The following is a 27,762-nucleotide window of genomic DNA, read 5'->3' on the forward strand; positions in this document are numbered from 1 at the left end:
TATCCAAAAAATCCTTGCTAAGGTCAATGTCAAGCAGCTTTTTCTCTATGTGTTATTCTGGGAGTTTTACAGTTTCAGGTCTTATGTTTAATTCTTTAAACAATTTTGAGTTGATTTTTGTGTATGGAATAAGAACACGATTTCATTCTTCTGCATGTGGATATCGTTTTCCCAAAACCACTTATTGAAGAGCCTATAATTTCCTCATTGTGTATTCTTGGCATCTTTGTTGAAGAACAGTTGACCAAAATGTCAAACTTAAAATTATTTTTTAGGGGCCAGCCCAGTGGCACAGCAGTTGAGTGCACACATTCTGCTTTGGTGGCCCGGCGTTTGCTGGTTTGGATCCCGGGTGCAGACATGGCACCGCTTGGCAAAGCCATGCTGTGGTAGGCATCCCACATATAAAGTAGAGGAAGATGGGCACGATGTTAGCTCAGGGTCAGTCTTCCTCAGCAAAAAGAGAAGGATTGGCAGCAGTTAGCTCAGGGCTAATCTTCCTCAAAAAAATAAATAAAAAATAAAATTATTTTTTAAAAGATGTATAGCTCTTTAAAGATCCAATAGCTGAAACAAAATAAAATTTTTTAAATATTTTACTAATCCAAAAGAAGGCAGGAAAAGAGTAATAGGCAAAAAATAGGCCAAATTTTAAAAAGCAAGTTGATAGATTTAAATTCAACTCTATCAATAATTCAAGTAAGTATAAACGAACTAAACAGTTCAATTAAAAGCCAGAGATTTTTACACTGGATGCAATGGATAAAGCAGCAAGAAAGTATGTGTGTCATGCTAAATGAGAAACCCAAAATGGGATGATGTGTCAACAAGAGTTCCATAGGTCTACACCATGACACCAATAATAGTAAGACTGTGAAAGCTGTTCTTCCAAGTGTATCCAGAGGACCCTGATGCCTTTGACACTGGAAATCTTTTGCACTTCAGAATCACCTATTTCCTGCATTCTTTCTTTTAGGCCTGAACCGAACCCGGGTCACTGAGAATTAAAGGCTGGAGTCTCTGCATCCAGACTCTAGAGAAGCTGTGATTTCCTCTATCTTTCCTGAGAGTCTCTCTTGGCTGCCTGAATATGGTCTATAGCTTCTAAGTCATCAGTATGGATACTCTATGACAAATATCTTTCCAAAATCTCTCATGAATCTTCAGTTACCTAGGTTTCTTCATTGTGTCTCCTTTCCATTATTTTTTTAAAGATTTTACTTTTCCTTTTTCTCCCAAAGCCCCCCAGTACATAGTTGTGTATTTTTAGTTGTGGGTCCTTCTAGTTGTGGCATGTGGAATGCTGCCTCAGCATGGCTTGATGAGCAGTGCCATGTCTGCGCCCAGGATTCGAACTGGGAAAACCCTGGGCCACCAAAGCAGAGCGCGCAAACTTAACCACTGGGCCATGGGGCCGGCCTCATGTCTCCTTTCCATTTTTGCCTGTGTGTGTGTTACTGCATACCCCCTTACCCTTTTCAACATACCGGAAGAAGATGTTTAAAGCAAAAAAGTGTTTAAAGCATTAATAGTAACAGTGAATTGGGTGTTTATTGCATGTGTAAAAGTGAAATGTATGACAACAATGGAGCAAAGACTGGGAATCAAGGCCATACTGCTATAGTCTTTCACCACACATGTTTGAAGGTAGATTCAGATTGTTCAAAATGTACAATGTAAACCAGATGGCAATGACTAAAAAAGCTTTCATTTTTTTAAAAAAAAAAGCTTTTAAAAGAAGTATAAATAATAAGCAAATAGAGGAGACAAAATGAATTTTATTTTTAAAGTGCTCAATAAAACTAGAAAAGGCAGAAAAAGGAAAAAAGAAACAGAAGAAATGAAACTAACAGAAAACAGCTAAGAGTATATTTTAATACAACTATACAAGCAATAACTCTAAAGTAGAATGGCTTAAAAATAACAGTTAAGAATTGACAGACTGGATTAAAAAATGCAAGACCCAACTACATAAGCTTGTATTAGTCAGGGTTCTCCAGAGAAACAGAACCAACAGGAGGGAACATTGACCATTGGCTCATGTGATCACGGGAGGCCAAGAAGTTCCACAGTCTGCTGTCTGCAAGCTGGAGAAACAGGAAAGCTGGTGTAATTCAGTCCAAGTCCAAAGGCCTGAGAACCAGGGTGCTAATGGCGTAAGTTCCAGTGGGGGCCCAAAGTCCCAAGAATCAAGGGCCAATGGTATGAGTCCCAGTCCGAGTCTGAAGGCCCAAGAACCAGGAGCACCAACGTCCAAGGACAGGAGATGATGGATGTCCCAGGTCAAGCAAAGAACAAATTTGCCCTTCCTCTGCATTTTTCTTCTATCCAGGCTCTCAACGGATTGGACAATGTCTACCCACACTGGTGAGAGTGACCTTCTTTACTCAGTCTACTGATTCAAATGTTAATCTCTTCTGGAAACACCCTCACAGAACACCCAGAAATGTTTTATCAGCTATCTGAGCATCCCTGAGTCAAGTTGACACAGAAAATTAACCATAATAGAGCTCTAAAAGAAACCTATTTTAATAATATGATAGAAGACTTCCAGTTTCAGCTCCAACATATAAAGAATTTGGAAGTCCTAAATCACATCCGTATAAGAAAGAGATGAGAAAACGAAATTAATGGCTTTTCTTGGACCCATGAGAGAACCAAGGTTTCACAGCAAATTACCACCCCAATTCTGGACAGACAGGCAAATCCAGAGTCAAAGCTGAGATGTGCTTACCTGAAGCAAAATCCACTGGAACAACAAACTGATAAGAATACTTAAACGGTAGTTTTGATGAAGTGCTAGAAGTTGGGTGTGGACTAGCTTAAGAGCGAGAAACTTCTGGGAGCTGCAGTATTGGAGCGGGGCACATATTCATGGGATTTAACTCCAAGAACTCCATCAAATTCTGAGTGAAAGGTTGAGAAAGATCCCCTCAGAGCTCTGGCAAGGGGAGGATGAATAGAAATCATCAAAAAATGTGCCGAGTGTTTTCCATAACAAAAGCCTAGTCTCTAGGGAAAAGACTTTAGCAGAGCCTTACCAGGGTCACAGTGTGCGCAGCTTACAGCGCCAGTGCACGTACCCACCAACTTTGGGGGCCAGGGCAGTGCAAGTCTAGGTCAAAATCTGAGATGGTCAAGATCTGAAGAAAGCGTAGGATAAACAGTCATTGCCAAACTGTCTTCTGGGAAGTCTTAATTGCTGCTCCCAGAGCTAAAATTTCTGTGGTGAAATAAGCTTGAGAAATGCTGCATAATGAATATCACTCCTAATGATTCCTATAACACATTAACATAGAAATTCATAGACTCAGAAATTAATACAGACTCAGGGAAATCTGAAGCAAAACTGAAAACTACTACAAGTTTATTCTTAATGCTGTTCAGCATGAGAAGCATCAGAAGAGTTTGTTTTATTTGTAATAAATATGACACCTGGGCCCCATCCCATACCTGAGATAAGAGGGGCCAACAGCAAGACTCAAAAAAGAAACAAAGAATTGTAAATAAGAAGGGTAGAGTAGAACATTTTTTTTTCTCAGTAAAAAATAAGTTCTTTGCAAGAATTAGTAGTGATGGAAACCACAATGTGTCAGCCCAAAATATGCCTCTTTAACATAAAAACTATTTTGAGGTGAAGGCAGTTAAGCAGCAAACCCAGAAAAAAACTCCCAGGTTTCTGCCTCAAGGCAGGATATACATTCTCCTTTACTGGAGACAAACTCTTAGCTCAGAGACAGCAGCAGGGGAATCTGCAAACATTTCTCCATTAGTTTCCTCACATACATTTATGTCCCCAGTCTGCCACCCTTGGCAGCCTAAAACTGTCATTTCTTTCCTTTAGCATTTCTCCACAAATTTACTGTTGTTGAAGATACTATGTTAGCCAGAATTCTAAGCCACCGCTTTGAGTTACAATTCATTTTAGGTTTCTCCTGCATGATGTGCTGCATGTGTGAATAAATCATGGTTTTTTCTCTTGTTAATCTTTTTGTTCCAGTCCCAGCTGAAAACCTAAAATGGGCAGAGGTCAAGTTTCACCTTCCCTACAGCAGTATGACACGGGGCTCACAGAGGCTTGAGAAAAGAGGAAAAGATTTGGAATCACTGCCACCAGAGATATAAAAAGAAATCAAGGGATTAAAAAAATAAAGTTTGTTTACGAAGCAGCTCAAAGAGCCCACTTGAAGTCAAGAGAGATACTTCGTGGCAGAACCTGTCAACCTGGTTCCACAGCCCAGAAGGAAGAGCCAAGGAAAGGGATGGATGAGTTTCCCCAAGGACTGGAGATTAACCAGGCAGGGATGGAGAAAGGCCTGATGGGCAACTGTAGAAGTTTCCTGGGGCTGCCATAACAAAGTACCACAAACTGGGTGATGGACAACAGAAAATTGTCTCACAGTTTCAGAAGCTAGAGGTCCAAAATCAAGGTGGTGACAGGGACATGATCCCTCAGAAGCTTCTAGCCTTTTCCAGCTTCTAGAAGCCCCGGGTATTCCTTGGCTTATAGCAGCATAAAGTCAATCTCTCCCATAGCCATCTTCCCTCAGCATCTTCACAGGGCATTTCCGTGTGTGTGTGTGCATGTACAAATTTGCCGTTAACTATAAAGGATACCAGTCACACTGGATTAGGGCCTTCCCTAATGACCTCAGCTTAATTTCCAAATAAGGTCACATTCACAGTCAGGACTTCAACGTATCTTTTTGAAGGGCACAATTCAACTCATAATAGCAAGTATCTTGAAGAGTTAAGGAGGACTCAGCAGAAATAACTGAATGAGGGGGTTCATTCTTCCTATTCAGACTGGACAGGAAGACAAGCCAGGATAAGCTGGGACATAGGAGGGGGAGGAGGGCTTAGGGAGGCTGCTGGAAGTTTTGTGAGAGGCCTCATTAAATCACTGCCAGAAAGTCTATTCAAAGTCTATGGAAAGTCTGGGAAGAAATACACTAAAATGTTGTAGAGGTGGGATTACTGATAATTTTAATTTTCTTTACACTTTTTTTATGTTCCAAATTTTCTACAATAAGTACAACATGACTTTTATAACCAGAGAGAAACAATCATTATTTTAAAAATAACTACCCAGTAACTGCCATAATCCTCTGGGTGCATGCCATCTAGAGAAGAAAGTGAGGAAAATACGCATACAAGATGAAAACAGATCAAAATAAAAACCTGAAACAAAGATGAAGCTGATCCACAATCCCCGAACTGGTGGGATCAATCCCACAAAGTGATCCCACAAATGAACGTACAGGAGAAGAGTGCAGGCTTTCACCTCAGAGAGATCTGGATTTAGTCCCAACGCTCCCATTTGCCAGCTGAGCAATACGGAGCGAGTTACTCCAAAGGTATGCTCTCTCACTTGACAAAAAAGTATTTTAATTTCCATCTCATCTAGCTGTTCCCAAGAGTCATACGAGAGCATTATGTGAAGAGGCGTGAAAACTTAACAAGTGCTCCCAACGTGTTCAGTGTGACGTTAATTATCTTGTATATACAATGTATGAATCTGACAAACGGATAGCGTAACACAGGAGGGCAGAGACCTGGTCAGGTGAAGAAGAGTAACGACACGGGCAGAGTAAGGGAAGATTTCCTCAATCTTCTGATCCAGAAAAGTGAGGGATATCAGAAGTTACTGGAAAGAGAAGGAATTACGTGACTAAATAGAAAGAGATTCTATAAATTCGTCACATTTCAGAAAAGGTGAGATAAGCCGCTAAGGTGAGATGTCCATGCTATGAGTCTATAGCACGTTGGGATGCTTCAGAGCGCAAGTGATGAAAACGAAACTACAATCACCTTATACAATAAGGGAGCCATAATCTCATATAACAAGAAACTTGGGATTAGTGAAATTTCAGCAACTGAACAATGGCAACAAAGACCATGTTTCTTCTTCCTTTCCACTGTTACTGTGCTTTCCTCAATTCCAATAGAGCAGCTACCATCAGAGGGGCTGCGTCTTCCCCTTCACACACTTCTAACATCTCTTTAAAAGCTACAAGAACTTTCCCCAGAAGCACCTTGGGAAACTTCTCCTCCTATCTCGTTAGCCAGAAACCCCCTGCATGGGACTGCCTCTCCTGAAGCACGTGGAGGGCGCATACTAAACAGCTGAATTAGGAAGAACCAGAAGAGAAGGAGAGAAGTGGGTGGGGCAAGTGGTTACTGGAAAGGCAACCAACGTGGTCTGCCGTATCTGTGCATACGACAGCCAGGGAGGTAAACAAATCATGAAATTGGGATCTGAATGGATAGTATTGATGTACTATCCAGGATCAATATGCATGAAGTGAATGAAGAGGACCAAGGGATGTATGTCCCTGGGCTGGGGTATAGGAAGACTCTTGGGCAGAGAAAGAACAGCCTCATTTCCCACCAGTCACTGATGGAATGACTAAAGATGCCAATGGACTCAACCAAAAAAACGGCCGGAGACATGAGGCAAAAGAACAAGAAAAAGTGTGCAGGTGCACTCCATCCACAGCATTGTAGAAGGAGACCTCCCCAGCCCCATAATCTAGGAAAACTCCCACCCGTTGAAGAGCTGGCTCTTGCTTGGTAGGACTTACAGGGAAGCTTGTTAGGGGCCGACAGCCAGCAGGACTCCAACAAATAGCCCAGATTCCCAGATTGGGGGACACTTTTGAACTATCAACAATCCCCATGATGTCCTCCCGACACACCCCCACAGCAATCTCCAGGCTATCTCGGTTCTCAACTTCCCAGTAATGTTTCCCTGAAGCGAAAACGTTTTTTCCCAAAACACAGGGTAAATGCTGAAATCTCTCTGCAAACTGTGTGGGCTTCTGAGGATTCCTCCATCCAGTAAAGTAGCTCCATGCTGTCGAAAATAATGGCCAAGAACTGGCTGATGCTCCATTTTTCACATATCTCCCGTCCTGGGAGAAGATAAGTTTGGGATGAGCTGTGTCTTCAGCTGGATTTACAGCCACTGTAGAGAAAATGAGAGCTGAGATAAATAATGCAATCGCTTACCACCAACCCTCCTCCAGAAATGCCCATCTTTTCCAGCTTCAATTCCAACCTTCTCCTCCTAACAAGTACCGTTAGAGATGAAACTCATCGCTGACTGTCAGCTGATCCTCAGCTGGGCCTAGCAGGCCCTAGTACAAGCTTTAGCAACCTGAAATCTTCATTCCCTTCTGCTCTCAAAGACCAAGACCTATAAAATGGGCAGCTCACTATTTCATGGCCCAAGTCTTCATAATCAGCATAAAATTTGGAGAAACATTAACAAATTCTGACTTATGGAATCAGTACCAGACCAAGGTTGTTGACCGGCTGGTTCTTTGTACAGGTAAACATAGATGTCATCAGTGACAAGGTTTCTGCTCACTGGGCATCTCCACAGGCCCCCAAGAGATAACTCAAAATGGAACTCATTATCCTAAGTCCCTTCCACCCTCTTGAGACTAATCCTCCCTCACATGCAGACATCTTGTCTTCTATGTTTTCTAAGGTGTAAGAGCATTACTTCCATCCAAACAGTCATACTTTGAAATCTTGAGATTATTTGACTCTTCTTTCCCTGTGACCCTCAATAGCTGATAGTGACCAACTTGTATCAACTCTACCTCTGAAATATCACTCAGGTTCTTTTCCTCCTCTCCATTTCCACTGCCACTGCCTTCACTCAGATCTTTAGCATCTCTCACTTTAACTGTTTATAACTTCCTCCCTGTCTCCAAATTCTCTTCCCTCTCAAACCCTCTCTGTCACTCTAGTTCCAGAGACTCTTTTTTAAGCCAGGAATGGATGTTAGGTTTGACAAATGCTTCTTCTGCATCTACTAAGGTGATCGTATAGTTTTCCCTTTTTAGATTGCTAACGAATTACACTGATTTTTCTAATGTTAAACCAACCCTGCTTTTCTGGGATAAATCCCAATTGATTGCGATGTATTACCCTTTCAATACATTGTTAGATTCAATTTGCTAAAATTTTCTTTAGAATTCTTCTATGTTCATGAGGACCATTGATCTATAGTTCTTTTCTCTTTTAATGTCTTTGTCTGATTTGGGTATCATGGTAATGCAGGTCTCATAGAATGAACTGGGAAATATTCTCTCCTCTTCATTTTTTTGTAAGAGTTCATGTAGAATAGATATTTCTTAAATGTTTGGTGAATTCACCAGTGAAACCATTTGGGAAGGTTTTTAACTACAACACCAATTTCCTTCACTGAAAAAGGGTTATTCCAGTTATCTATTTTTTTCTTGAGTAAGTTTTGGTCATTTGTGTCTTTTAAGGACTTTGCCATTTCATCTATATTGTCGAATCCATCAGCATAAAGTTGCTCATAATATTCCCTTATTATCTTTTTAATATGTATAGAATCTGTGCTGATGTTGCCTCTCTCATTCTTGATACTAGTAATGTGTGTCTTCTCTTTTTTTTTCTGGTCATTTTGGCTAAAGATAATCAATAAAATTGATATTCTCAAAGAACCAGCTTTTGGTTTCATTGATTTTTCTGGGTTTTTTCCTTTTTTTCTGTATTCTGTTGCAATGATTTCTGCTCTGATTTTTATTATTTCCATTCTTCTGTTTACTTTGGGCTTTATTTGGGGCTCTTCTTTTCCTGGTGTCTTAAGGTGGAAACTGAAGTCACTCAATTGAGAACTTTCTTCTCTTCTAATACAGGTGGTTAGTGCTATAAATTTCCCCTTAAGTACTGCTCTAGCTGCACCCCACAAATTCTGATATGTTGTGTTTTCTTTTTCATTCAGTTCAAAGTACTGACTAATTTCCCTTTTGATTTCTCCTTTAATTCATGGGTTTTTAAGAAGTATGTTATTTAGTTTCCTAACATCTGAGGATTTTCCAAGGATATTTTTGTTACTGACTTCTAACTTAAATACTTTGTGGTCAGAGAGCATATTTTGTATGACTTGAATCCTTTTGAATTTACTGAGATTTGTGTTATGGCCTACACTAGTCTATCTAGGAAAATGTTCCATGTACCCTTAAAAAAAAATGTATTCTGCTGTCGTTGGGTGTTCAATAAACATCAGTGCGGTCAAGTTGGTTGCTAGTAGTATTCAAGTCTACTATATCCTTGCTGATTTTCTGCCTACTTGTTCTGAAAATTATTGAAAAGTCCAGCTATAATTGTGGATTTGTCTATTTCTTATTGCAGCTTTATTAGTTTTTGCTTAGTATATTTTGAATCTCTATCATTAGGAGTATAATTGTTTAGAACTGTTATGTCCTCCTGATGAAACGACCTCTTTACCATTAGGAAATGACCTTCTTTATTTCTGGTAATATTCTTTGCTCTGAAATCTACTTTGATATTAATTTAGCCATTCCAGATTTCTTTTTACTAATGTTAGCACGGTATATCTTTTTTCACCGTTTTACTTTGAACATACGTAAGTCTTTATATTTAATGTGTGTTTCTTGAAGCATATAGTTGAGTCTTGCTCTTTTATTCAATCCAATCGATCTCTTCCTTTTGAATACAGTATTCAGATCATTTATATTTAATATGATTATTAATATGGTTAGGTTTGTGTATATCTTCTTGCTACTTGTTTTCTATTTGTCCTATTTGTTCTTTTTTCTCTTTTCCTGCCTTCTTTGATTAAGTAATTTTTTTATGATTCCACTTTATCTCCTTTATTGGCTTATTAACTATAACTCCTTGTTTTATTTTAGTGGCTGCTGTAAGGTTTACAGTATACAACTTTAACTTATCACAGTCTCCCTTCAAGTGATATTATACCACTTCACATATAAGAACCATATAATAGTGTACTTCCATTCTCCTCTCCCAACTTTCATCTGTTGTTGCTGTGCACCTCACATGTAAATATGTTATAAATGCCACAATACATCATTTTTTGTCTGTCTGTTTAAACAGCCAATTAGTGTATTAGTTAGTGTTTGCCAGAGACACAGAACCAGTGTTTATAGAGAAGTGTATACAGGAAGCGCACAGAGAGAGAGATTATAAGGGATTGGCTCATATGTGACTTGTCAGTCACTATATGTGTGGGATGGCAGGCTCGAGTCCCAGGGATAGCCAATGTTCCAGTTTGAAAGCCTTCAGGCAGGAAAAGCCAATGTTACAGATGAAGACCAAAGGCAGTCTGCTGTTGGAGTCTCTCTCTGTGGGAAAGTTCAGCCTTTTGGTCTATTCAGGCATTCAACTGACTGGATGAGGAACACCCACATTATGGAGGGCAATCTGCTTTACTCAAGTCTCCAGACTTAAATGTTAATCTCATTCAAAACACCCTCACGGAAACACGGAGAATAACGTTTAACCAAATATCTGGGCACCCCACGGCCCAGTGAACTTAACGGAAAAATTAACCATCACAATTACCATTTAAAGAGATTCAAATAATAACAAAAATATATATATTTACTCACATCATTACCACTTTGGGTGATCTTTTACTTCTTTGCGTAGATACAGACTTCCATCTGGTAACATTTTCCTTCTGCCTGAAGGACTTCCTTTAACATTTCTTGCAGTGTTGAACGTAAACTCTTTCCGTTTTTGTATATCTGCAAACATCTTTATTTCACCTTTGTTTTTGAAGTGTATTTTTGCCAGGAATAGGATTCTAAGCTAACAGTTTTTAATTTCAGTACTTTAAAGATTTTGCTCACTTGCATTGTTACCAATGAGAAATGTGGTGTCACCTTTGTCTTTGTTCCACTGTTAGGTAACATGTCCTCTTTCTCTTGTTGCATCTCTTAATAAGATTTTTTCTTTATTGCTGATTTTGAGTGAGTTGATTATGATGTGCCTTGGTGTAGTTTTCTTCATAGTTCTCATGCTTAGGGTTTCTTTAGCTTCTTGGATCTCTGTACTTAGAGTTTTCATCAAATCTGAAAAATGTTTAGCCATTATTTCTTCAAATATTTTTTCTGTCTAATCTCCATCCTCACTCCTCTCCTTTAGGGACCCCGATTACCATACGTAAGGCTGCATGAAGTTGTGCCACAGCTTACTCTTCATTTTTTAAGTTCTTTTTTTAACCTGTGTTTCGTTTTGCACAGTTTCTACTGTTCTGTCTTCAAGTTCACTAATCTTTTGTTCTGAAATATCTACTCAACTATTAATCCCAACCAGTGTATTCTTTATCTCATCATGTAGTAGTTTTCATCTCCAGAAGTTCGATCTAGGTCTTTTTTATATCTTCCATGTCTCTATATGCCTCTTTAGAGAATACAATTATAATGTATGAATGTCCTTGTATGCTTATTCTAACATCTAGATCAATTCTGGGTCAGTTTCAACTGATTCTTCTCTTCACTATGGGTCATGCTTTCCTACCTTTATGCATGCCTGGTAATCTTTGATCGGATGCCAGACATTGTGAATTTACATTGTTGGGTACTCAAACCTTTTTTTCATTCCCATCCGTCTTCTTGAGCTTTGTCCTGGGATGCAGTCAAGTTACTGGGAAGTAATTCAATCCTTTTGGGTCTTGCTTGCATGATTTGTAAGGTGGGTCCAAAGTAGTGCTCAGTATAGTTAATTATTCCACTAGTGAGGCAAGATTTTCCTAAGTACTCTACCCAATGCCCCATGAATTACGAGCTTTCCAATCTGGCTGATAGGAACAGGCACTATTCCTAGCCCTGTGAGAGCACCAGAAACTGTTCCTTCTAATCATTTTAGAAACTTCCTTCCTCACCCTCAGATAGTTCTTCACAACCATGTACTGATCAGCACTCTGATGAATATTTAGGAGGTGCCTCTATAGATCGTCAGGATCCTGTCTCTGTACAGCTCTCCTCTCCAGTGCTCTCTGAACTCGCACTGCTTTGTTGTTCCTGTTCTCTCAGCTCCATTCCCCAATTCAGGGAGTCTACCTGGCTCCACCTGCTATCCTCCCTGAGATGGCCTGGAAACTCTCGCAAGGCAGCAGGCTGGGGCAATCATAGAGCTTACCTCATTTGTTTCACATTTTTCAGGGATCACTGTCCTTCACTACCTGACATGCAGTATTTTGAAAACTGTTGTTTCATGTATTGTGTGTTCTGTTTTTGTTTTTTTAATTAACTAAGTTTCAGGCAGAAGAGTAAATCCAGTCCCCGTTACTTCATTTTAGCTGGAAGTAGACACTCACAACATGGTTCTTAATCAGGGATGCACACGTGAGAACTGCCTGCATAGCTTATACAACGTGTACATGCCTTGGTACTTCCCCGGAGATCCAGTAAGTTTATCTTCAGTCTTTCCTACACTCATCTTTTCAACCTCAGCTCCTGCTTTTCCCTAGAATGTACATTAAGGTTTAGTCACATTAGCTACCCCCCTTTCATTTTATCCACACCTTAGCTCATGCTGCTGACTCTGCTTGGAAGGGTATATCCCCATTTTCCACTCAGCAAACTCCTACTCAGCCCTCAAATCTCAGAACTGTCACCTCTGCCATGAAAACTCCCCCACCTCATCTCCAACAGAGCTCTTCTTCTGGACTTCTATAAGATGTTATTCACACCACTATATTATAGTAAGTGATACATGTCTGTCTCTGTAATGAATTCTTAGAAAGAAAAGAATAGGTCTTCTTCTTTTTGTATCACCAGTACCTTATAACACACAGTATGTGTTAAATAAACGTTTCTTGAATGAAGCATATTCAAGTAGTTATTACCATTTTTCCTGACACTTGTGTTAACTGCATGCTGTTTCCTCCTTCCTTTCCAGACTTTTCTCACTAATTATTCTCTTACTTGAAAGATTTCTAGGGAGCGCCATATCCTAGAAATTCTGCTCACCTTGGAATCGCTTCAGCATTTCCTTCATCATTGGTATCCGGCACACAGTCTTCACCTTTAGAACTTCAAGGGAATAATTCACATCCTGGTTCTCACTCCTAAAGAAAGTACAGAGGCTGCTCTTTTAGGCGACAGCTAGGGCAGCCAAGACCCCCAACTCCCACCTGAAGGTTCCAAGCCCAAAGCTGAGATCACTTCTTTCGCATTCCTCCTTCCAAAAATGAACAGTAGAATTCCTCCTCCACAGACCCCTCAGGGTGTGCCCAGATTGATCTATGGAGCCCAGGCCATGTTTCCCTCTCTGCTCAGCTGTATCTTTACCACTCCAATCAGGGCCTCAAAAGAAAGCAGGAGCTCATACCTGGTCAACACATCTTTTGGATTCTGCAAAAAAAAGAAAGAAGTAAGTGATGGATCTTCCTCTTGAGATGCAGTACTCAACTTTGTAAGCAGGTATTTTCTGTCAGTTGTTTTTGTTAATGTCACATATGATCTCACAGTGCCAAAGCCAATGGGTTGATACAACGTAGTCTTTTTTCATGTGACGCCTCTGCACTATTTGACAATGTTGACCAATTCTTTTCTTGAAACTCTATTCTTTCTCCTTTAGCCCTATGACATTAACTCTCTCCTGGCCTTTTGCCTATTTCTCCATCTATTTAATCACAGACAACAAATATTGGTGAGGATGTGGTAAGAATATAAAATGGTTCAACCACTTTGAAAAAAGGTTTGGCAGTTTCTTAAAAAGTGAAACATAAATATACCACATAGCCCAGCAATTCTACTCCTACTATCTACCCAAGAGAAATGAACATATATGTCCACACAAAGAATGGCAGGCAAATCTTCATAGCAGCACCATTCATAAGAGCCAATGGTGGAAACAACCCAAATGTCCATCAACTGGAGAAGAGATAAACAAAATGTGGTATATTCTACAATGGCATCCTATTCGGGCATTTTAAAAGGTATGTTAATACAACACTAATATGTGTTACAACATGAATGAATCTCAAAAACACTATAGTAAATGAAAGAAGCCATACACAAAAGACCACATATTGTATGCTTCTGTTTACATAGTTAGAAAAGGGAAATCTAAACAGTCAGAAAAGTAAGTTGTCTGGCTCTGGGAGTAGGAACAGAGATTAACTGTAACAAGCATGAGGGATCTTACTGGGCTGATGGAAATGCTATAAAACCAGACTGTGGTGAGGAATGCACAACTTGGTAAATTCAGAAAAATCACTCAATTGTACACTTAAAATGGGTGAATTATATGATATGTACATTATACCTCAGGAGAGTTGGTTTTTTTTAAAAGAGTATATCAAAACAGTTAATTACCATATGAAAAAGTTCTCAACCTCATTAGTCATCAGGGAAACACCATCCACCCTTTGGGAGGAAGAAAGGAGTGTTGATCGAGAGCATGAGATAATATATATACATCCAGGATAGCCAAAATTAAAGAACTGACAATTCTAAGTATTGATGAGGATATTGAGCAATTGGATCCCTCACACATTGCTAGTAATGGTGAAAATTAATACAATCACTTTGAGAAACGGTTTGGAATCATTTACTCAACTGAACATATGCATGCCCTGTGACCAGGAATTGTTCTCCTAGGTACACAATGGACAGAAATGTATACATAAGTGCACCAAAAAAGGCACGCTGGTAGTGCTTTTTTGTAACAGTAAAACTAAAAACAACCCAGATTTCACCAAGAGGAAAATGAATAATACATTTTGGTATATTGACACAATGGGATACTATACAGCATGGTTTTCCAACCTCGGCACTAGTAACATTTTGGGTTGGAGAAGTCTTTGCTGGGAACTGTGGGGGAGGCATGTTCTGTGCATTATAGGATGCTCAGCAGCATCCATGGCCTCTACACACTAGATGCTAGTAGTAACTACCCCTGAGTTGTGACAACAAAAACATCAGATATCGTCCTCCTCGGGGAGCAAAATGACTCCTGATTGAGAACTACTGCTCAGCAGTGATGAAAACAAACATCTACTGCCAAGTACAACAACATAGAACAATCTCACAAACATAATGTTGAACAAAAGAATCCAGACACAAAAGAGTGCATACTGAAAGATTCTTACTCAAAAGCAGGCAAAAAGAAGAGTGAGAAGTCTAGAAGGAGAATACCTTTGAGGAGAAGGGAAGTTGCATTGACTGGAGGCATGAGGAGGGCTTCTGGGATGCCACTCACATTCTATTTCTTGAGGTGGGTAGTGGTTACATGGGTGGGTCGCTTAGCGATAACTTGTCAAGCTTATGATTTATACATTTTTCTCTATAGATGTTATACTTAAAATGTTTTTAAATGTTTATTATGACAGTAAAAATAATATTGCCAAAATCTGTGGACACAGTTAAAGCAATACTTAAAGGTGAAAGTATAGCATAAATTTACCAGCAAACAAAAGGGTAAATCTAAGTAAGTTAAGCATGTCAACTCGAGATGTTGAGGAAAGAGCCAGAGAGCAAACTCAAGAACCAATAAGGACAAAAACAATAACGACAAGGGCAGACATTGATGATTTCACTACAGCATTACTTGTAGTGGTAACAGTGCTGGGGGCAACCTGGGTATCCATTACTAGAAGAGGGAAATGGCACAAAAGGTGGTGGATGGACATATGGATTAAATGTTTATATAGCAACAGGACTGGATCTTAAAAACATAGTGCCTAAGGAAAAAGGCAAGAAACAGAATGCAACAAGAACTCAAAATCATTGTATAAATTAAAAACACATACACCCAAGCAATGCTACATATTTTGCAAGAGCATTCAAATCAAAAGATAAAAATTAAGCACAACAGAATGATTTTTATTTTCAATGTTTCTGTTTCTAAAAAGAATAGAAGTTAGTTATGTGCTAAAAGTGAAGGAACAAATGAAAAAAACAAATGGATAGACCCATGGATGGACAAAATCAGTAAAGTAAGTTCTCTTAGGCTCCGAGATCCTATGATCCAGTTCCACCTTCTTTAATCACTTCCCTAACCCTGCACTTATGTTGGCTGATATATTTTTTTGTAAGCATTTTGCTGCTTCATGTATATCTTTGAGGTTTTAGACTCTGACTAGATGTTAAACCTATATTTTAAGAACACTGTTTACACATGGTCTTCCAAAGATTCTGCTGGAGTATATATTTGGATATGTCATTGTAGCTTCATTGCTCAAGCAAGTTGTACAAGTTTTAGACAATTCTTGGAAATCATTACATTTAGATATAACACCCAGATAGCAATTTCTTGTTGAAAATAACTGGTGAGTGGGTCACGTTTCTCTCTTCCTTAAGAGTAGAATAGAAAATTGTCTCCTTCTGATAAGAAAAAATAGTAATGGCAGACTGAAGGTATTCTTGATTCTTCAATGGTTCCTTCATCTTCAGTCACATGATATGGAGGAAAGAGAGTTCTGAGGGATCTGAGACCAAAAGTGAATTCTTTTAGTGAAAGAAAAAGAAGACAGTCACAAACGTTGGATCCTCCAAAAACTGAAAGAAGCTATAAGGACACTTTACCTACAGAGGATATGATGGTAAAGATTAACTCAAGGGAAGGCCTTTTGGTAACAAAGTGGCCCACAGACCCAAATCTAAGTGCTAATGAATCAGAATTATAATCTTTTAAAGGTTGCTAAATATTTAGAAATTATTTAAATAAACATACCAATCAAAATCTAGGGCTAAGAACAAAGTTATATCAAGCTGTGATTGTAACGGTTAAAAATTAGTGAGATGGGGCTTGCCTGGTTACGTAGTGCTTAAGTTCACATGCTCCACTTTGGCAGCCCAGGGTTCATGGGTTTGGATCCCGAGCACAGACCTACACACTGCTCGTCAAGCCACGCTCTAACAGTGTCCCACATAAAAAATAGAGGAAGATTGGCACAGATGTTAGCTCAGCGACAATCTTCCACACCAAAAAAAAAGAACTAGTGAGAAAGATAAATTTCTCTTAAAAACTGTCGACACAATTATCTACTTTGTGGTTTTATGTTTGCTGTTTTACTGTTTTAACAGAGAATTATAAACATATAAATAAGATGAACGGAAGTCTTATATGTGCTTTAGATCCTAGATAAACCATTAGACCAAGTGAATCTAAGTACCTCACATTACCTGAGCTCAGCATACCTAAATTTCACCTTAATTTCCTTTGAATGGTGAATCTTTGACTCTAATTTTATAATGACAGTAGTAACACAATTATCAACAGAGAAAACATTTCTTCTATTAAACCCACTCACCAAGAAAGACATTCAGCTCTAAGGACCAGAGGGAGATCAGTTAACGCTGTGAACTTACCCCTCCCCCGCCCGCCTCACCTGAAGCAATTCCAGGGTGGAGCTCTGGCTCTTCTCCCCGACCTCTGCGATGAGCTTCCTCAGGGAAGCGATCATTTGATTGAGCCGTAACATGTTGTCTTTCCCCTTCTTCTTCACCTCTTCTTCTTCTTTGCTCAGTCTCTGAAGAAACAGTTGCTCTTCTTCAGCCAGAAAGCGGTGCAACTTTGCAAACTCTGTGCTGAATCTTAACCGCTGATTCTTCAGCTTCTCCTACAGTCACATGAGATTTGCTCAGTCCATGTTGTGCTTGGCCCTTGCGCCTAAATTCCTTGCACGTCTCCCCAACAATCCATGGTCCTTCCATCCTAACCATCTCCTCCAGAAAAGCTCCTGCCCGCCGCCAACAAATTTCCACTACTCCTCTATTTATATTTACTTGATATCTCCGTACTAGTCTTTACAGTATTAATTCATTCTTTGTAACATTTGAGTCTCTGCTGAAGTCACGCACCACAAACAAAGGACCACAAATGGTCCTTTTTGTTGCGGTCCTTTTGTTGTGGTCAACAAAGGACCACAAATACAACAATGGTCCCATAAGATTAGTATCATATAGCCCTGGTGTGTGACAAGCTATAGTATCTAGGTTTGTGTAAGTACACTCTATGGTGTTCACAAATTGATGAAATCACTAACGATGCATTTCTCAGAACATACCCCAGTTGTTAAGCGATACATAACTGTACTGATAGCAGTGCCCTGTTTGTATACTTTTTAAACTAAAATGCACTTTCACATCTATTATTTAGTTTAGCTCTCAGAACACCTACTGTTCAGTTTTGTGAAATCTTTAGATGCGCACGTGTGCGCACATCATGCCTCGCAACAAGACTAGCATCTCTGAAAGCTAAGTCCATTTTACCTTCCACAATGCCATGGACCCGAAGTGACTCTAAACTAGGATGTATATTTAGGAAAAAGTGGTAAGGAAGGGCACACTACCACAAAATAGAGATATGAGGATGAAGTGTGTGGAACTCACATCTCCCAAAGCCACAGGTCAGTAGGGACAGATGCTTCCCGTTCTATCACCTTATCTGCCAGGCGCCTGACAAGTGATGACATCCTGCAAGCTCTTTCAAGCAAAACCCCTTAAGCAGCCTTGGACTGAATGGGCCTCAGGGGCAAGAAATGCCTGACCACTTCTGCTGTTACCTTCCACTCTGCAGCATTCTTCACTTCCACGTCCTGTAAATCCATGGCTTTCTTCATCTTGGCCATCAGACTACATTGAATCTTAAGGAGTTTTTCCTGCCAGCAGAAACACATATCAGAGAGAAATCACCTCTCCAAGTATCTTCCTTGTTCAAGAGCTAAAACTCACCTAATCCAAAAAGGGAATGAGACTGAGAAAATGTTGAAGGTCACAGGCCTATGTGAAAGAAATACTCTGTTCTCAAATCACCATAACACTTTATAGAGTTTGCCTACTAAGTGGGCAAAAACTAAAAATTGTTAGAAGATTAATAATTACACAGTATTGGCAAAGGAGAAGGCATCTGGCACCATAATAGTAGGAGAGTAGAAAGGTGCCACCTCTTTGAAGGAAACTGGCAGAATTAACAAAATTTAAAATGTGCATAATCCTACTTCTAATAATTTATGCCACAAAACACTAGCAAAAATAATCCGTGTGCATAGGAATGTTCACTGCAGCATTACTCATTATCCATAAATGGGGAAGTAATACATAAATTATGGTATATTGATACTCTGCATCAATTTCAGGCAGCTCTCTATATATCGACATGTTATATTAAGTTAAAACTAAGCTGTAAAACAAGAGTATTGCATAATTATGTTTTGAAAAGAATATACATGCCTGTGCACGTGTGTGTGAGTGTGTGTGTTTGTATTTGAACAGAAGGAATATCTAGAAGGATATATACCTAAGTATTATTAACACTGGTTATTTCTGGGGAATAAAAATGGGTTGGAAGCCGGGGGCGAAGACTAGAAATTGTATAAATTTCTGTTTTGTTTGAATTTCTACAAGAGGCATATATGATTTTTGTAATTTAAAAACCTGAATAAGCTATTAAAAAATAAAATGAGTCAATCAACACTAACAAAGTGGGCTCTGGACAGGGGCAGCACCTTATAGCAGATGTCAGACACGACCTTAGAGACAGAAGTGGGCAGGTGAGAGACACACACAAGGGGAAAACCAACAGGAAGTGATGACCAAATGGTTACAGGAGGAAGGAGTCTAGCTTTAGCCCCTGGGTTCTGGCTTGAGTAAATAGCTGGATCGTAGGTTATTTACCAAGTTAGGAAATAGAGGGAAATGAGCAGTATGCAAATGGAAGGAAAGAAAATAAATTCAACTTGAATCAACTGAGTTTGAGATGTCTCTGGGACAGACAAGTGGACATAGTTAGCAGTTAAGAGTCAAGAAGGAGATCTGAGCTGCAGAAGCAGATTTAGGGGTTAAAGCACAGGCAGCAGTGGAAGCCACGCGGGTGCGTAAAATGAGCGGGTAAGATTCTACAGAGGAAGAGGAGGATCAAGGCTAGAACTGCAACAACTACGTTTAAGGCGTGTGCAGAGGACGAAAATCCTGCAAAGAAACTAGATGAGTGGTTGGCGAAAAACCAAGAGAGAATGGTTTCTTATATACCAAAGGTAGAGAAAATTTAACTTAACAAATGGTGAATACTGTGAAATGCTGAAGAGTGTCCTAGGGCAACTTTCCTTAAGTCTGAATGTACATCAAAACAAAAAGCTAAAAGAAAAAAAAATGAATAGAACTAAGAAACTAGCAATACAATTTTATTTTAATTCTTCCCTAGGAGAATTTTTTTTTTTTAATTAATGTTATGATAGATTACAACCTTGTGAGATTTCAGTTGTACATTTTTGTTAGTCATGTTGTGGATACACCACTTCCCCCTTTGTGCCCTCCCCCCACCCCCCCTTTTCCCTGGTAACCACCGATCTGATCTCCTTATCACTATACTAACTTCCACCTATGAGTGGAGTCATACAGAGTTCGTCTTTCTCTGACTGGCTTATTTCGCTTAACATAATACCCTCGAGGTCCATCCACGTTGTTGTGAATGGGCCAATTTTGTCTTTTTTTACGGCTGAGTAGTATTCCATTGTGTATATATACCACATCTTCTTTATCCAATCATCAGTTTCTGGGCATGTAGGCTGGTTCCACATCTTGGCTATTGTAAATAATGCTGCGATGAACATAGGGGTGCAACGGACTCTTGAGATTTCTGATATCAGGTTCTCCTAGGAGAATTTTTTAAAACTAAGCATTATCAGTTTACTTCCAATCATTTACAAATGACAATGGTTAAAATAAAGTTAGATAATCTAAAAGGCTGACAACACCAAAGGTGGCAAGGATGTGGAGCAACATGAACTCTGATACAATGTTGGTGGGTGTGTGAAATGGTACAACCACACTGGAAAAACATATAAAACTAAACATACATTAATCCCAGGGCCCAGCAATTCTCCTCTTAGACACAGGAAAAATGAAAACATGTGTCCACAAAAAGACCTGTACAAGAATATTCAGAGCGGCTTATTCACATAATGGAATACTACTCAGCAGTAAAAAGTAACAGACTACTGACACAAAATGGATGAATCTCAAAATCAACGTGCTGAGCAAAAGAAGCCTACTTAGAAGAGTACAGACTATATGATTCCATTTATATGAGGTTCCGGAACAGGCAAAACTAATCTGTGGTGGAAAAAAACGAGAACAGTGGTTGTATTGGATGGGGGAGCGAGCAGAGATTAACTGGGAAAGGGTGTGAAGGAGCTTCCTGGGGTAAGGGTAGTGTTCTCTATCTTGAGATGAGCCTGCGGTGCCCAGGTGTATGCATTTCTCAAAGCTTAGCAAATGGACACTTAAAGGGTGTGTATTTAATTGTACGAAATTTTACCTCAAATAATACCATAAAAAATGTTAAATCTGGTTAATGATATGCATACTAAAATACAGGAAGAAGTGTACTATCTGCAATTAACTTCAAAATGCTTCAAAATAAAATAATTGGTAGATGCAGAGAAGATACAGACGGATAGATAGGTGATAACAGAGTAAAATGTTAATGGCAGAATCCAGATGTGGGTATACTAGTGTTATTATAAAATTCCTTCAACTTTGATGAATGCTTGAAAACTGCATAGCAAAACGCTGGGGAAAAATAAAAGTAGGTTATAAAGAGATTTATATAATTCTGTTATAGATCACACAATCACCTGTGCTATCTTCTTCCTAATACAATGTTTCCTAACATTACACAATCTATTTATTACCCATAGTTGTTAACTAGGTATATAATCCTGCTACTCAGTATGCTAGCTCAAGTAATTTTATTCCTTTATTCAGTTATATATCTGCCACTTTGTCATCAGTGTCAAATTTGATCTACGTGTGAGGCTTGTAATGAGATGAATAGCTCCTCTGAATTGTGACCAAGATTTTTTTTTTTTAATTTTTCACTTTTGTTTGATAATGGGAAAAAATTAAATAATCTTTTAAGTAGAACTTGTCAATTTTTCAGAAGTCCTTAACAATTCCAGTATGCAGGAATTATCCTGTATGATTGGTTCTATTAGCCAATACTCCACCTAGTCTTTCTGAATCCTGCCACAGCCAGATCTAACCAGGGCCCCTGAGGAAACCTGGCAACCTTTTGAGAAGGTTAGAAAACTCCTTCCCTGCAACGACAGGAACTGCCACAAGGTGGCAGGAGGGCAACACCAAGCAATTCAAAGACAGAGGTAGCAGAAGTTTAAAAAATCACTTTCTTTGCATTTAACATCAGAAAATTGCATATAGAAAATCATAAGCATAATAAAAAAGTATACATTTATACAACGAATACGTTTGCTGACTTGTAGTTCAAATAACATCAAACTTCAAATCAGACCTGAGTTTCGGTCTAGACCTGCACAAACTAGCTGTGTATCTGAGCAAGTCAGCCTCACACATTTCCTGTGTCACAGCTTCCTTAACTATAAGATGAAGACCACTGGACTAGCTGGTCTCTTGAATACCATCCCAGCCCTTAGGTTCTGTGAATTTCAGTCATTGTAACCTCTGTATTCAATCTAACGACCTCCACCATCCCTACTGCCACCTCCTGGTTCAAGCCACCATCGTCTCCTGTCTGGACACCTACAATAACCTCCTGACTAGCCTCCCTACTTCCAATCTTGTCCTTCTCTCATCCGCTATCCAGAGAAGGCAGAATAATCTTTCTAAAAATCAATCAGATCATGTCACTCCCCTGCTTAAGATTCTTCACTGACTTTCCTCACCACCAAGAAAACCCAAACACCTTATTATGTCACCTTATTATGGCCCAAAATGACCCCACCCTTGTCTACATCTCCCAGCTCATCTTGTGCTACTTTTCTCCTTCTCATGATGCTCCAGGTGCAGAGACCTTCTTTCAGTTCAATAATACGTCCAGCTCTTCACAGCCTCAGGGTCTTTGAATTTGCCGTCCACTGTCTGGAACGTTCTTCCCACAGCTCCTCAGATGGCTGACTTCTTTTCATCCATCAGGTCTCAACTGAAATGTCATCTCCTCAGAGAAGACTACTGTGTTCACCTTATGAAAGCCCCTGTTACTTCTCTGTCATGGCACATTATCTCTTTCACAGCACACATCACAACCTGTGATTATGTCATTTATTTGTCTGTCGATTGTTTACCTTCTAAGCCCAGCCCAACTAGACTGTGAGATCCATGGAAACAGTCTTTGTCTTGTTCACCATTGTATTCCCAGTGCTGTGTCTGGTACTGCAGTACAGTATCTGACACAAAACAGGTGTTCAAGAAGTATTTGTTAAATGAATACCAATGAAGGGATTGGCTCCTAGAGTCAGTGGACTAAATATTGGCATGAGGGAAAGAAGAGCTATGCTTGGAAGCCTTTTCCATGCAAACAATTTGCTCCCTGAAGTTTTTGAAGCTATTTCTTTCTCTGTTCTTTCTCTCCCCCATGACCAACGACTCTCTTAAAACCAACTTCCGTTGGAAAAGATTTTTTGAGATTTCCCTCCGTGAAAGTACTAAGATGTAGGTCCATGGTTCTCTATCTTATCTGTACATCAGAATAGCCTAAAGAACTTTTAAACAACGCTGACGCCAACAGCCCTACCAACCGAATCAAAATCCTGGGGGCGGGGAGTGAGGGAGAGGCCTGGTTTGGCTATTTCCTAAAAGTGCTCCTGGGTGGTCCCAATGTGTATCCTGAACCACTGGTGTGGCCCGAAGGAGCAAACAGAGTGGGCTAGGAATTCATCAAAGCAGGTTTCCTAGATACAGTGCTCAGGGGCTCAGATCCTGAGAGGAAGCATCTGGCACACGTGTGCAGGGCCAGGTATGCGTGTAGGACGGGAGGTATTTTCCATGGACTTAGAGAGGTCCCAACTTCTAAGACACAGTGCACCCATGTGAGTTTGAGCTAGGAATGGGATGGTGGAAACAGGGTCGCTCCTCCCAAGAGCGAGTTAATGCTTTTCTAACTTGGGGTGGGGATGGAGCTGGAGATGGCTCAATGGAGCAATGACTAAGCAGAGGAGGGTGCAGAAAAGGACACACACTGGGGAATTCTGCCTAATGACCTGACTCCTGAATACCTGCCCAGTCAACGTTGTGACATTCAACCCACGGCAGCATTAGTCTTACCCACTCACTCCCCAGCTGCTGGACCATTTGTTTAATCCTGAAATCCCACCTCCTCCAAGAAGTCTTCTCAGCTAGATTGGCTGTAGCATAGTGAAAAGTGCAATGGACTAGGGGTTAGAGGACCTCAGTCCAAGCTTAGCCACTTCCTAGTTCTGTGACCTTTGGCAAGTGACCTCACGTCTCTGTGCCTCAGTTGCCTCATCTGCAAAATGGGGATAACAAAATCCATCTAATAGAGCTGCTATGAGGATTAAAGAATTACTACACAAAAAATGCTTAGAACTGTGGGTGGTGCATAAGTCATCAATAAGTGATGCTAGTATTAATATTATTATTACTATTATTGCTGAGGATTGAAGCTTTAAGTGCTATTTTCCCCTTTCAGATCCAACCACTTACACTTGTCTCAGCCCTCCCCCACAAATGTATTTTCCCTTCCATTTCTCTCATGGGTCCTTCAACCTCTTTTGGCTACTGAATATTGGTGTTTCCCAAGCTTCTCTTCACGCCCCTCTTTCGTTACCCTTTTCGTTACCCTTTTGTCCCCCTGGGAAAATCTCATCTGCTTACTTCTTCCATGACTTCAAGGATAGGCTGATGATTCTAAAATACTGTGTTTCTACCTTCCTATGCCCCCTGCCTCCTGTCCCTCTTCCTTGGACTTTCTGTCACAGATACTTCACACTCAACACATCCCAAATGAGCACCTGATACCTGGACTGCCATCCTAGACTCCCATCTCTCCCTGACCAACCAAGTCCGATTAGTCACCAAGTCATTCAACTCCAGCTCATAATTAATCCATCCACTCTTCTCCATCACCCCTGCCCTGCACTAATGCAGGCCCCTAATAACTCCTGCTTGAAATGGTGCAACAGTAGCCGAACTGGCCTTCTCCATTCATCCACATGGATGCCAAAGGGATCTTTCTAAAGCAAAGAAACTGATCATGTCACTCCCTGCCTTAAAATCCTTCGATGACTGCCACTGCCTGAAAGAGAAAGCTCAATCTTTTCAGTATGATGAACAAGATCCTTCAGGACTGGCTTTCACCTGTTTCTTCAACCTCAACTCCTTCCATCCTCCCTCCCACGCTCTACACTCCAGAAGTATGGAGCAACCTCTAGTCCTCTTATACAGCACACATTATTCCACGGCGCCACACTGCTGAATATGCTGTTCCTTTGGCCTGAATATTCTCTCCTCTACCTTGCACTCACCCTTCAAGAATCAACTCACATTTAATTCCTCTGTGAAGCCTTTCCTCACTCCTCACTGATCCCTCCAGCCTCAGACCTTCTGTGTACTTGGAACAAACTTTGATAACTCTCACATATACTGAAATTATTCGTCTACATGCTTACGTCCCCAATAAGTCAGAGCCCATGTCTTTCTCATCCATTGACGTCGATTCTAGAACAATACCTGACATACAATAAGCAACAAAAAAGGTTACTGAATGAAGAAATGAACGTACGCTTTCCAGTCTAGCTTTGCATCTGTTTCTTGTTCATAGTCTGCTGATAAAACTGTCTAGCATTTTACAGTTTACATTTTAACTTGTATCATTAAATTCTTGTATTTAACAAGTACTTACTAGATACCAATTCTGTCGGAGAGCACTGGAGTTACACCGTCAGTAACGGAAGGGGGTGGGGCTACTCTGGAAAGGATGATCAAGGAAGGTCTTCAAGCTAAAAGCTAAAAGGATCTAAAGGATGGAAAGTGAGGGTAGAGAAAGAAAACAGGCTTGAAACAAAAGCAAGAAGGCCAGCGTGGCTGGAGCAGAGAAGGTACACTGATTTATTCAACTAAGGCTTCTTAACCCACGAGATAGGCAGGACAGCCAAGCTCCAAACTCAAATATTAAGTGATTTTTCCCAGCTGATGAGGGTAGCTAGTAACAAAACCCAGCCTCATCACTCCAAGTCAGGCTTCTCTCAAATCATCAGTTGTGTATGACACTTGTACATACAGACCCACACTGTCCAATATAGCATCCATGAGCCACATGAGCACCTGAAATGTGGAGAGTCCGAATTGATACGTGCTGTCAACAGATTTCAAAGACCTAGTATGAAAAAAGAACTAAAATATCTCACTGATAATTTTTCATACGAATTAATGCTGAATGACAATAGTTTGGACAATATGGTTAAATAAAATACATTATTAAAGTTACCATCATCTGTTTCTGTTTACCACTGGAAAAAATTTCAATTACATATGTGGCTCATATTATGTTTCTTTTGAACGGCACTGGTATACACCCTGTCATTATGTTTGTCTCAAACCAGAAGCCCCTGGGGGACAGTCCCTTGAAAATTCTGCACAGTGATGACTGAGCCTTGCACCGCCCCTCCCAAGGCCAGTTTTAACTCCAACTCTGAGATCCGTGTGTCACTTAACTTCTCTAAAACTCAGGTGGAGGGGGTCATTCTTGCAATGGGACTCCTGGGTCTTTCATGAGAATTAAGTATTCCCGGGCAATACCAGCAGCCCCGGAACGGCCGGCTCACCCGGTAGCTCTCGAAGGCCTCGTCGATGGGCGCCATGGAGTGGCCCTGGTGCTCCTGGGACTCCCTGCACACCAGGCACACGGGCCGCTGGTCGTCCTCGCAGAAGAGCCGCAGCGGCTCCCAGTGACGGCCGCAGACGCCGGGGGGCACCGGGCCCTGGCGGCGGCGCCGCGTCTTCTCCGTGAGCCGGGCCAGGGCCCAGTTGGGCCGCAGGGCCGCGGGCGACGACAGCTGCCGGCACTCGGGGCAGGGGAACGGGCGGCCGCCCGGCGCCCAGCTGCGGTGCAGGCAGCCGCGGCAGAAGTTGTGGCCGCACTCGATGGACACCGGGTCCTCGAAATAGTCCAGGCAGATGGAGCAGGTCAGCTCCTCCTGGAGGTCCTCGGCTTCCATGCCGCTTCTCTGCCCCAGAGCCGGAGTCGCGGTCGGCGCCTCCCAAGGGAGGGGAAAGCGTAGTCTCTCTTCCGGGGTTCGGGACCCAGCCGGGGCGCGCGCCGACCCGACGGCGACCCTCCTCCGCGGGCGCTGCGGGCTCGAAGCGCGCGAGACCGGAAGCCGCGGGTCTCCGCCTGGGGCGGTGCTGGCCTGGCCGCGGGGCATGACGGGGGGGCGCCTTCGGTCGACAATAGAGATGCGGAAATCCCCCCGGGCAGCCTAGAGGGGACTTGAGGAGCCCACGGATTCATGGAGTGCGCTCTAGGGCTGCGACGGAGCCGCAGGTGGAGCAAAACGGGGAGGCGCCAATGGACTTGGCCTGTCCGTCAAGGCTGAGGGGTGGGGTCAGCGTTCGCCGGCCGCTCCCGGCACTTTCAATCCTGGAGTCCTAGGCTGCAGCCTAGCGGCGTGGAGGGCGGAGAGCTGGAGAGGTCTGGGAAGCTGGGCTGGAGTGGGCTAAGGCGGCCCTGGGCCCGTTAGGCTTGCTCTCCCTGAAGTCTCGCCTTTTTCGTTCAGCCTCCTTCTCCAGGGAATAGAACCTGTTCTCGGCCTCCGACAGCAAGGTCTAGTTGGGTTCCCAAAAAAGCAGGATTTCCTACTGCCCCCAAGAAGCCCACCAATTGGGAGCCCACAACTCTCCTGGAGTTTGAGGAGTCCAGGGAACTGGAGAGCCGACTTTCCCGGGGACAGAGCAGGAAAGGGAGTGCTCCCCCACGAGCTAGTGGGGACTATCTGATCGCCCTCCCACCCTGATTTCCTTCTCTTTCTTCCCAAGCATCGGAGACAGACTCCAGGTAGAAGCAGCCCATTCTCATAGCATGGGACACACTCACCCACTGTAGATAGAGGTTCTGATAAGTCAGGGGAAGAGAATCTAGGATTCGATGGTCTTTCCTAGATCTGAGACTTCCCACCAGTGTTTTAGGTGGTTCAGTTCCCGGGAGGTCTGTGAGCCGGCTACGGATGCT

At 41.3% G+C, this 27,762-nt stretch overlaps 1 protein-coding gene across 2 annotated transcripts; it reads right to left on the reverse strand.

The window, feature by feature from the left end:
* Positions 1–1,756: 1,756 nt before the first annotated feature.
* TRIM4 (tripartite motif containing 4) lies at positions 1,757–27,141 on the reverse strand. Of its 2 annotated transcripts, XM_008536544.2 has the most exons (8): positions 26,360–27,077; positions 24,696–24,769; position 24,650; positions 18,326–18,421; positions 17,150–17,380; positions 13,144–13,166; positions 12,783–12,880; positions 1,757–6,967 (listed from the first exon to the last, which is right to left on the reverse strand). In XM_008536544.2, exons 1-8 carry the CDS (start codon positions 26,957–26,959, stop codon positions 6,381–6,383), a joined length of 1,710 nt encoding a protein of 569 aa, XP_008534766.2. In that variant the 5' UTR covers positions 26,960–27,077; the 3' UTR covers positions 1,757–6,380. The 2 variants fall into 2 exon arrangements, with proteins under 2 accessions (XP_008534766.2, XP_008534765.2); XM_008536543.2 differs by lacking the exons at position 24,650; positions 24,696–24,769 and having other exon boundaries at positions 26,360–27,141.
* Positions 27,142–27,762: the final 621 nt, after the last annotated feature.

This window comes from Equus przewalskii, chromosome 12 (genome assembly GCF_037783145.1).
Source record: "Equus przewalskii isolate Varuska chromosome 12, EquPr2, whole genome shotgun sequence".
NCBI lineage: Eukaryota > Metazoa > Chordata > Mammalia > Perissodactyla > Equidae > Equus > Equus przewalskii.

Bases quoted from the DNA above. Each gene is read 5' to 3' on its own strand.
- TRIM4 (XM_008536544.2), bottom strand. From the start codon at position 26,959: ATGCCCCGCGGCCAGGCCAGCACCGCCCCAGGCGGAGACCCGCGGCTT. The intron at 24,770-26,359 runs GTGAGCCGGCCG...TCTTTGCTTTAG, and splicing joins AGGCCTTCGAGAGCTACCGG to AAAGATCCCTTTGGCATCCA. The intron at 17,381-18,325 runs GTAACAGCAGAA...ATGTGACTGTAG, and splicing joins AGAATGCTGCAGAGTGGAAG to GAGAAGCTGAAGAATCAGCG.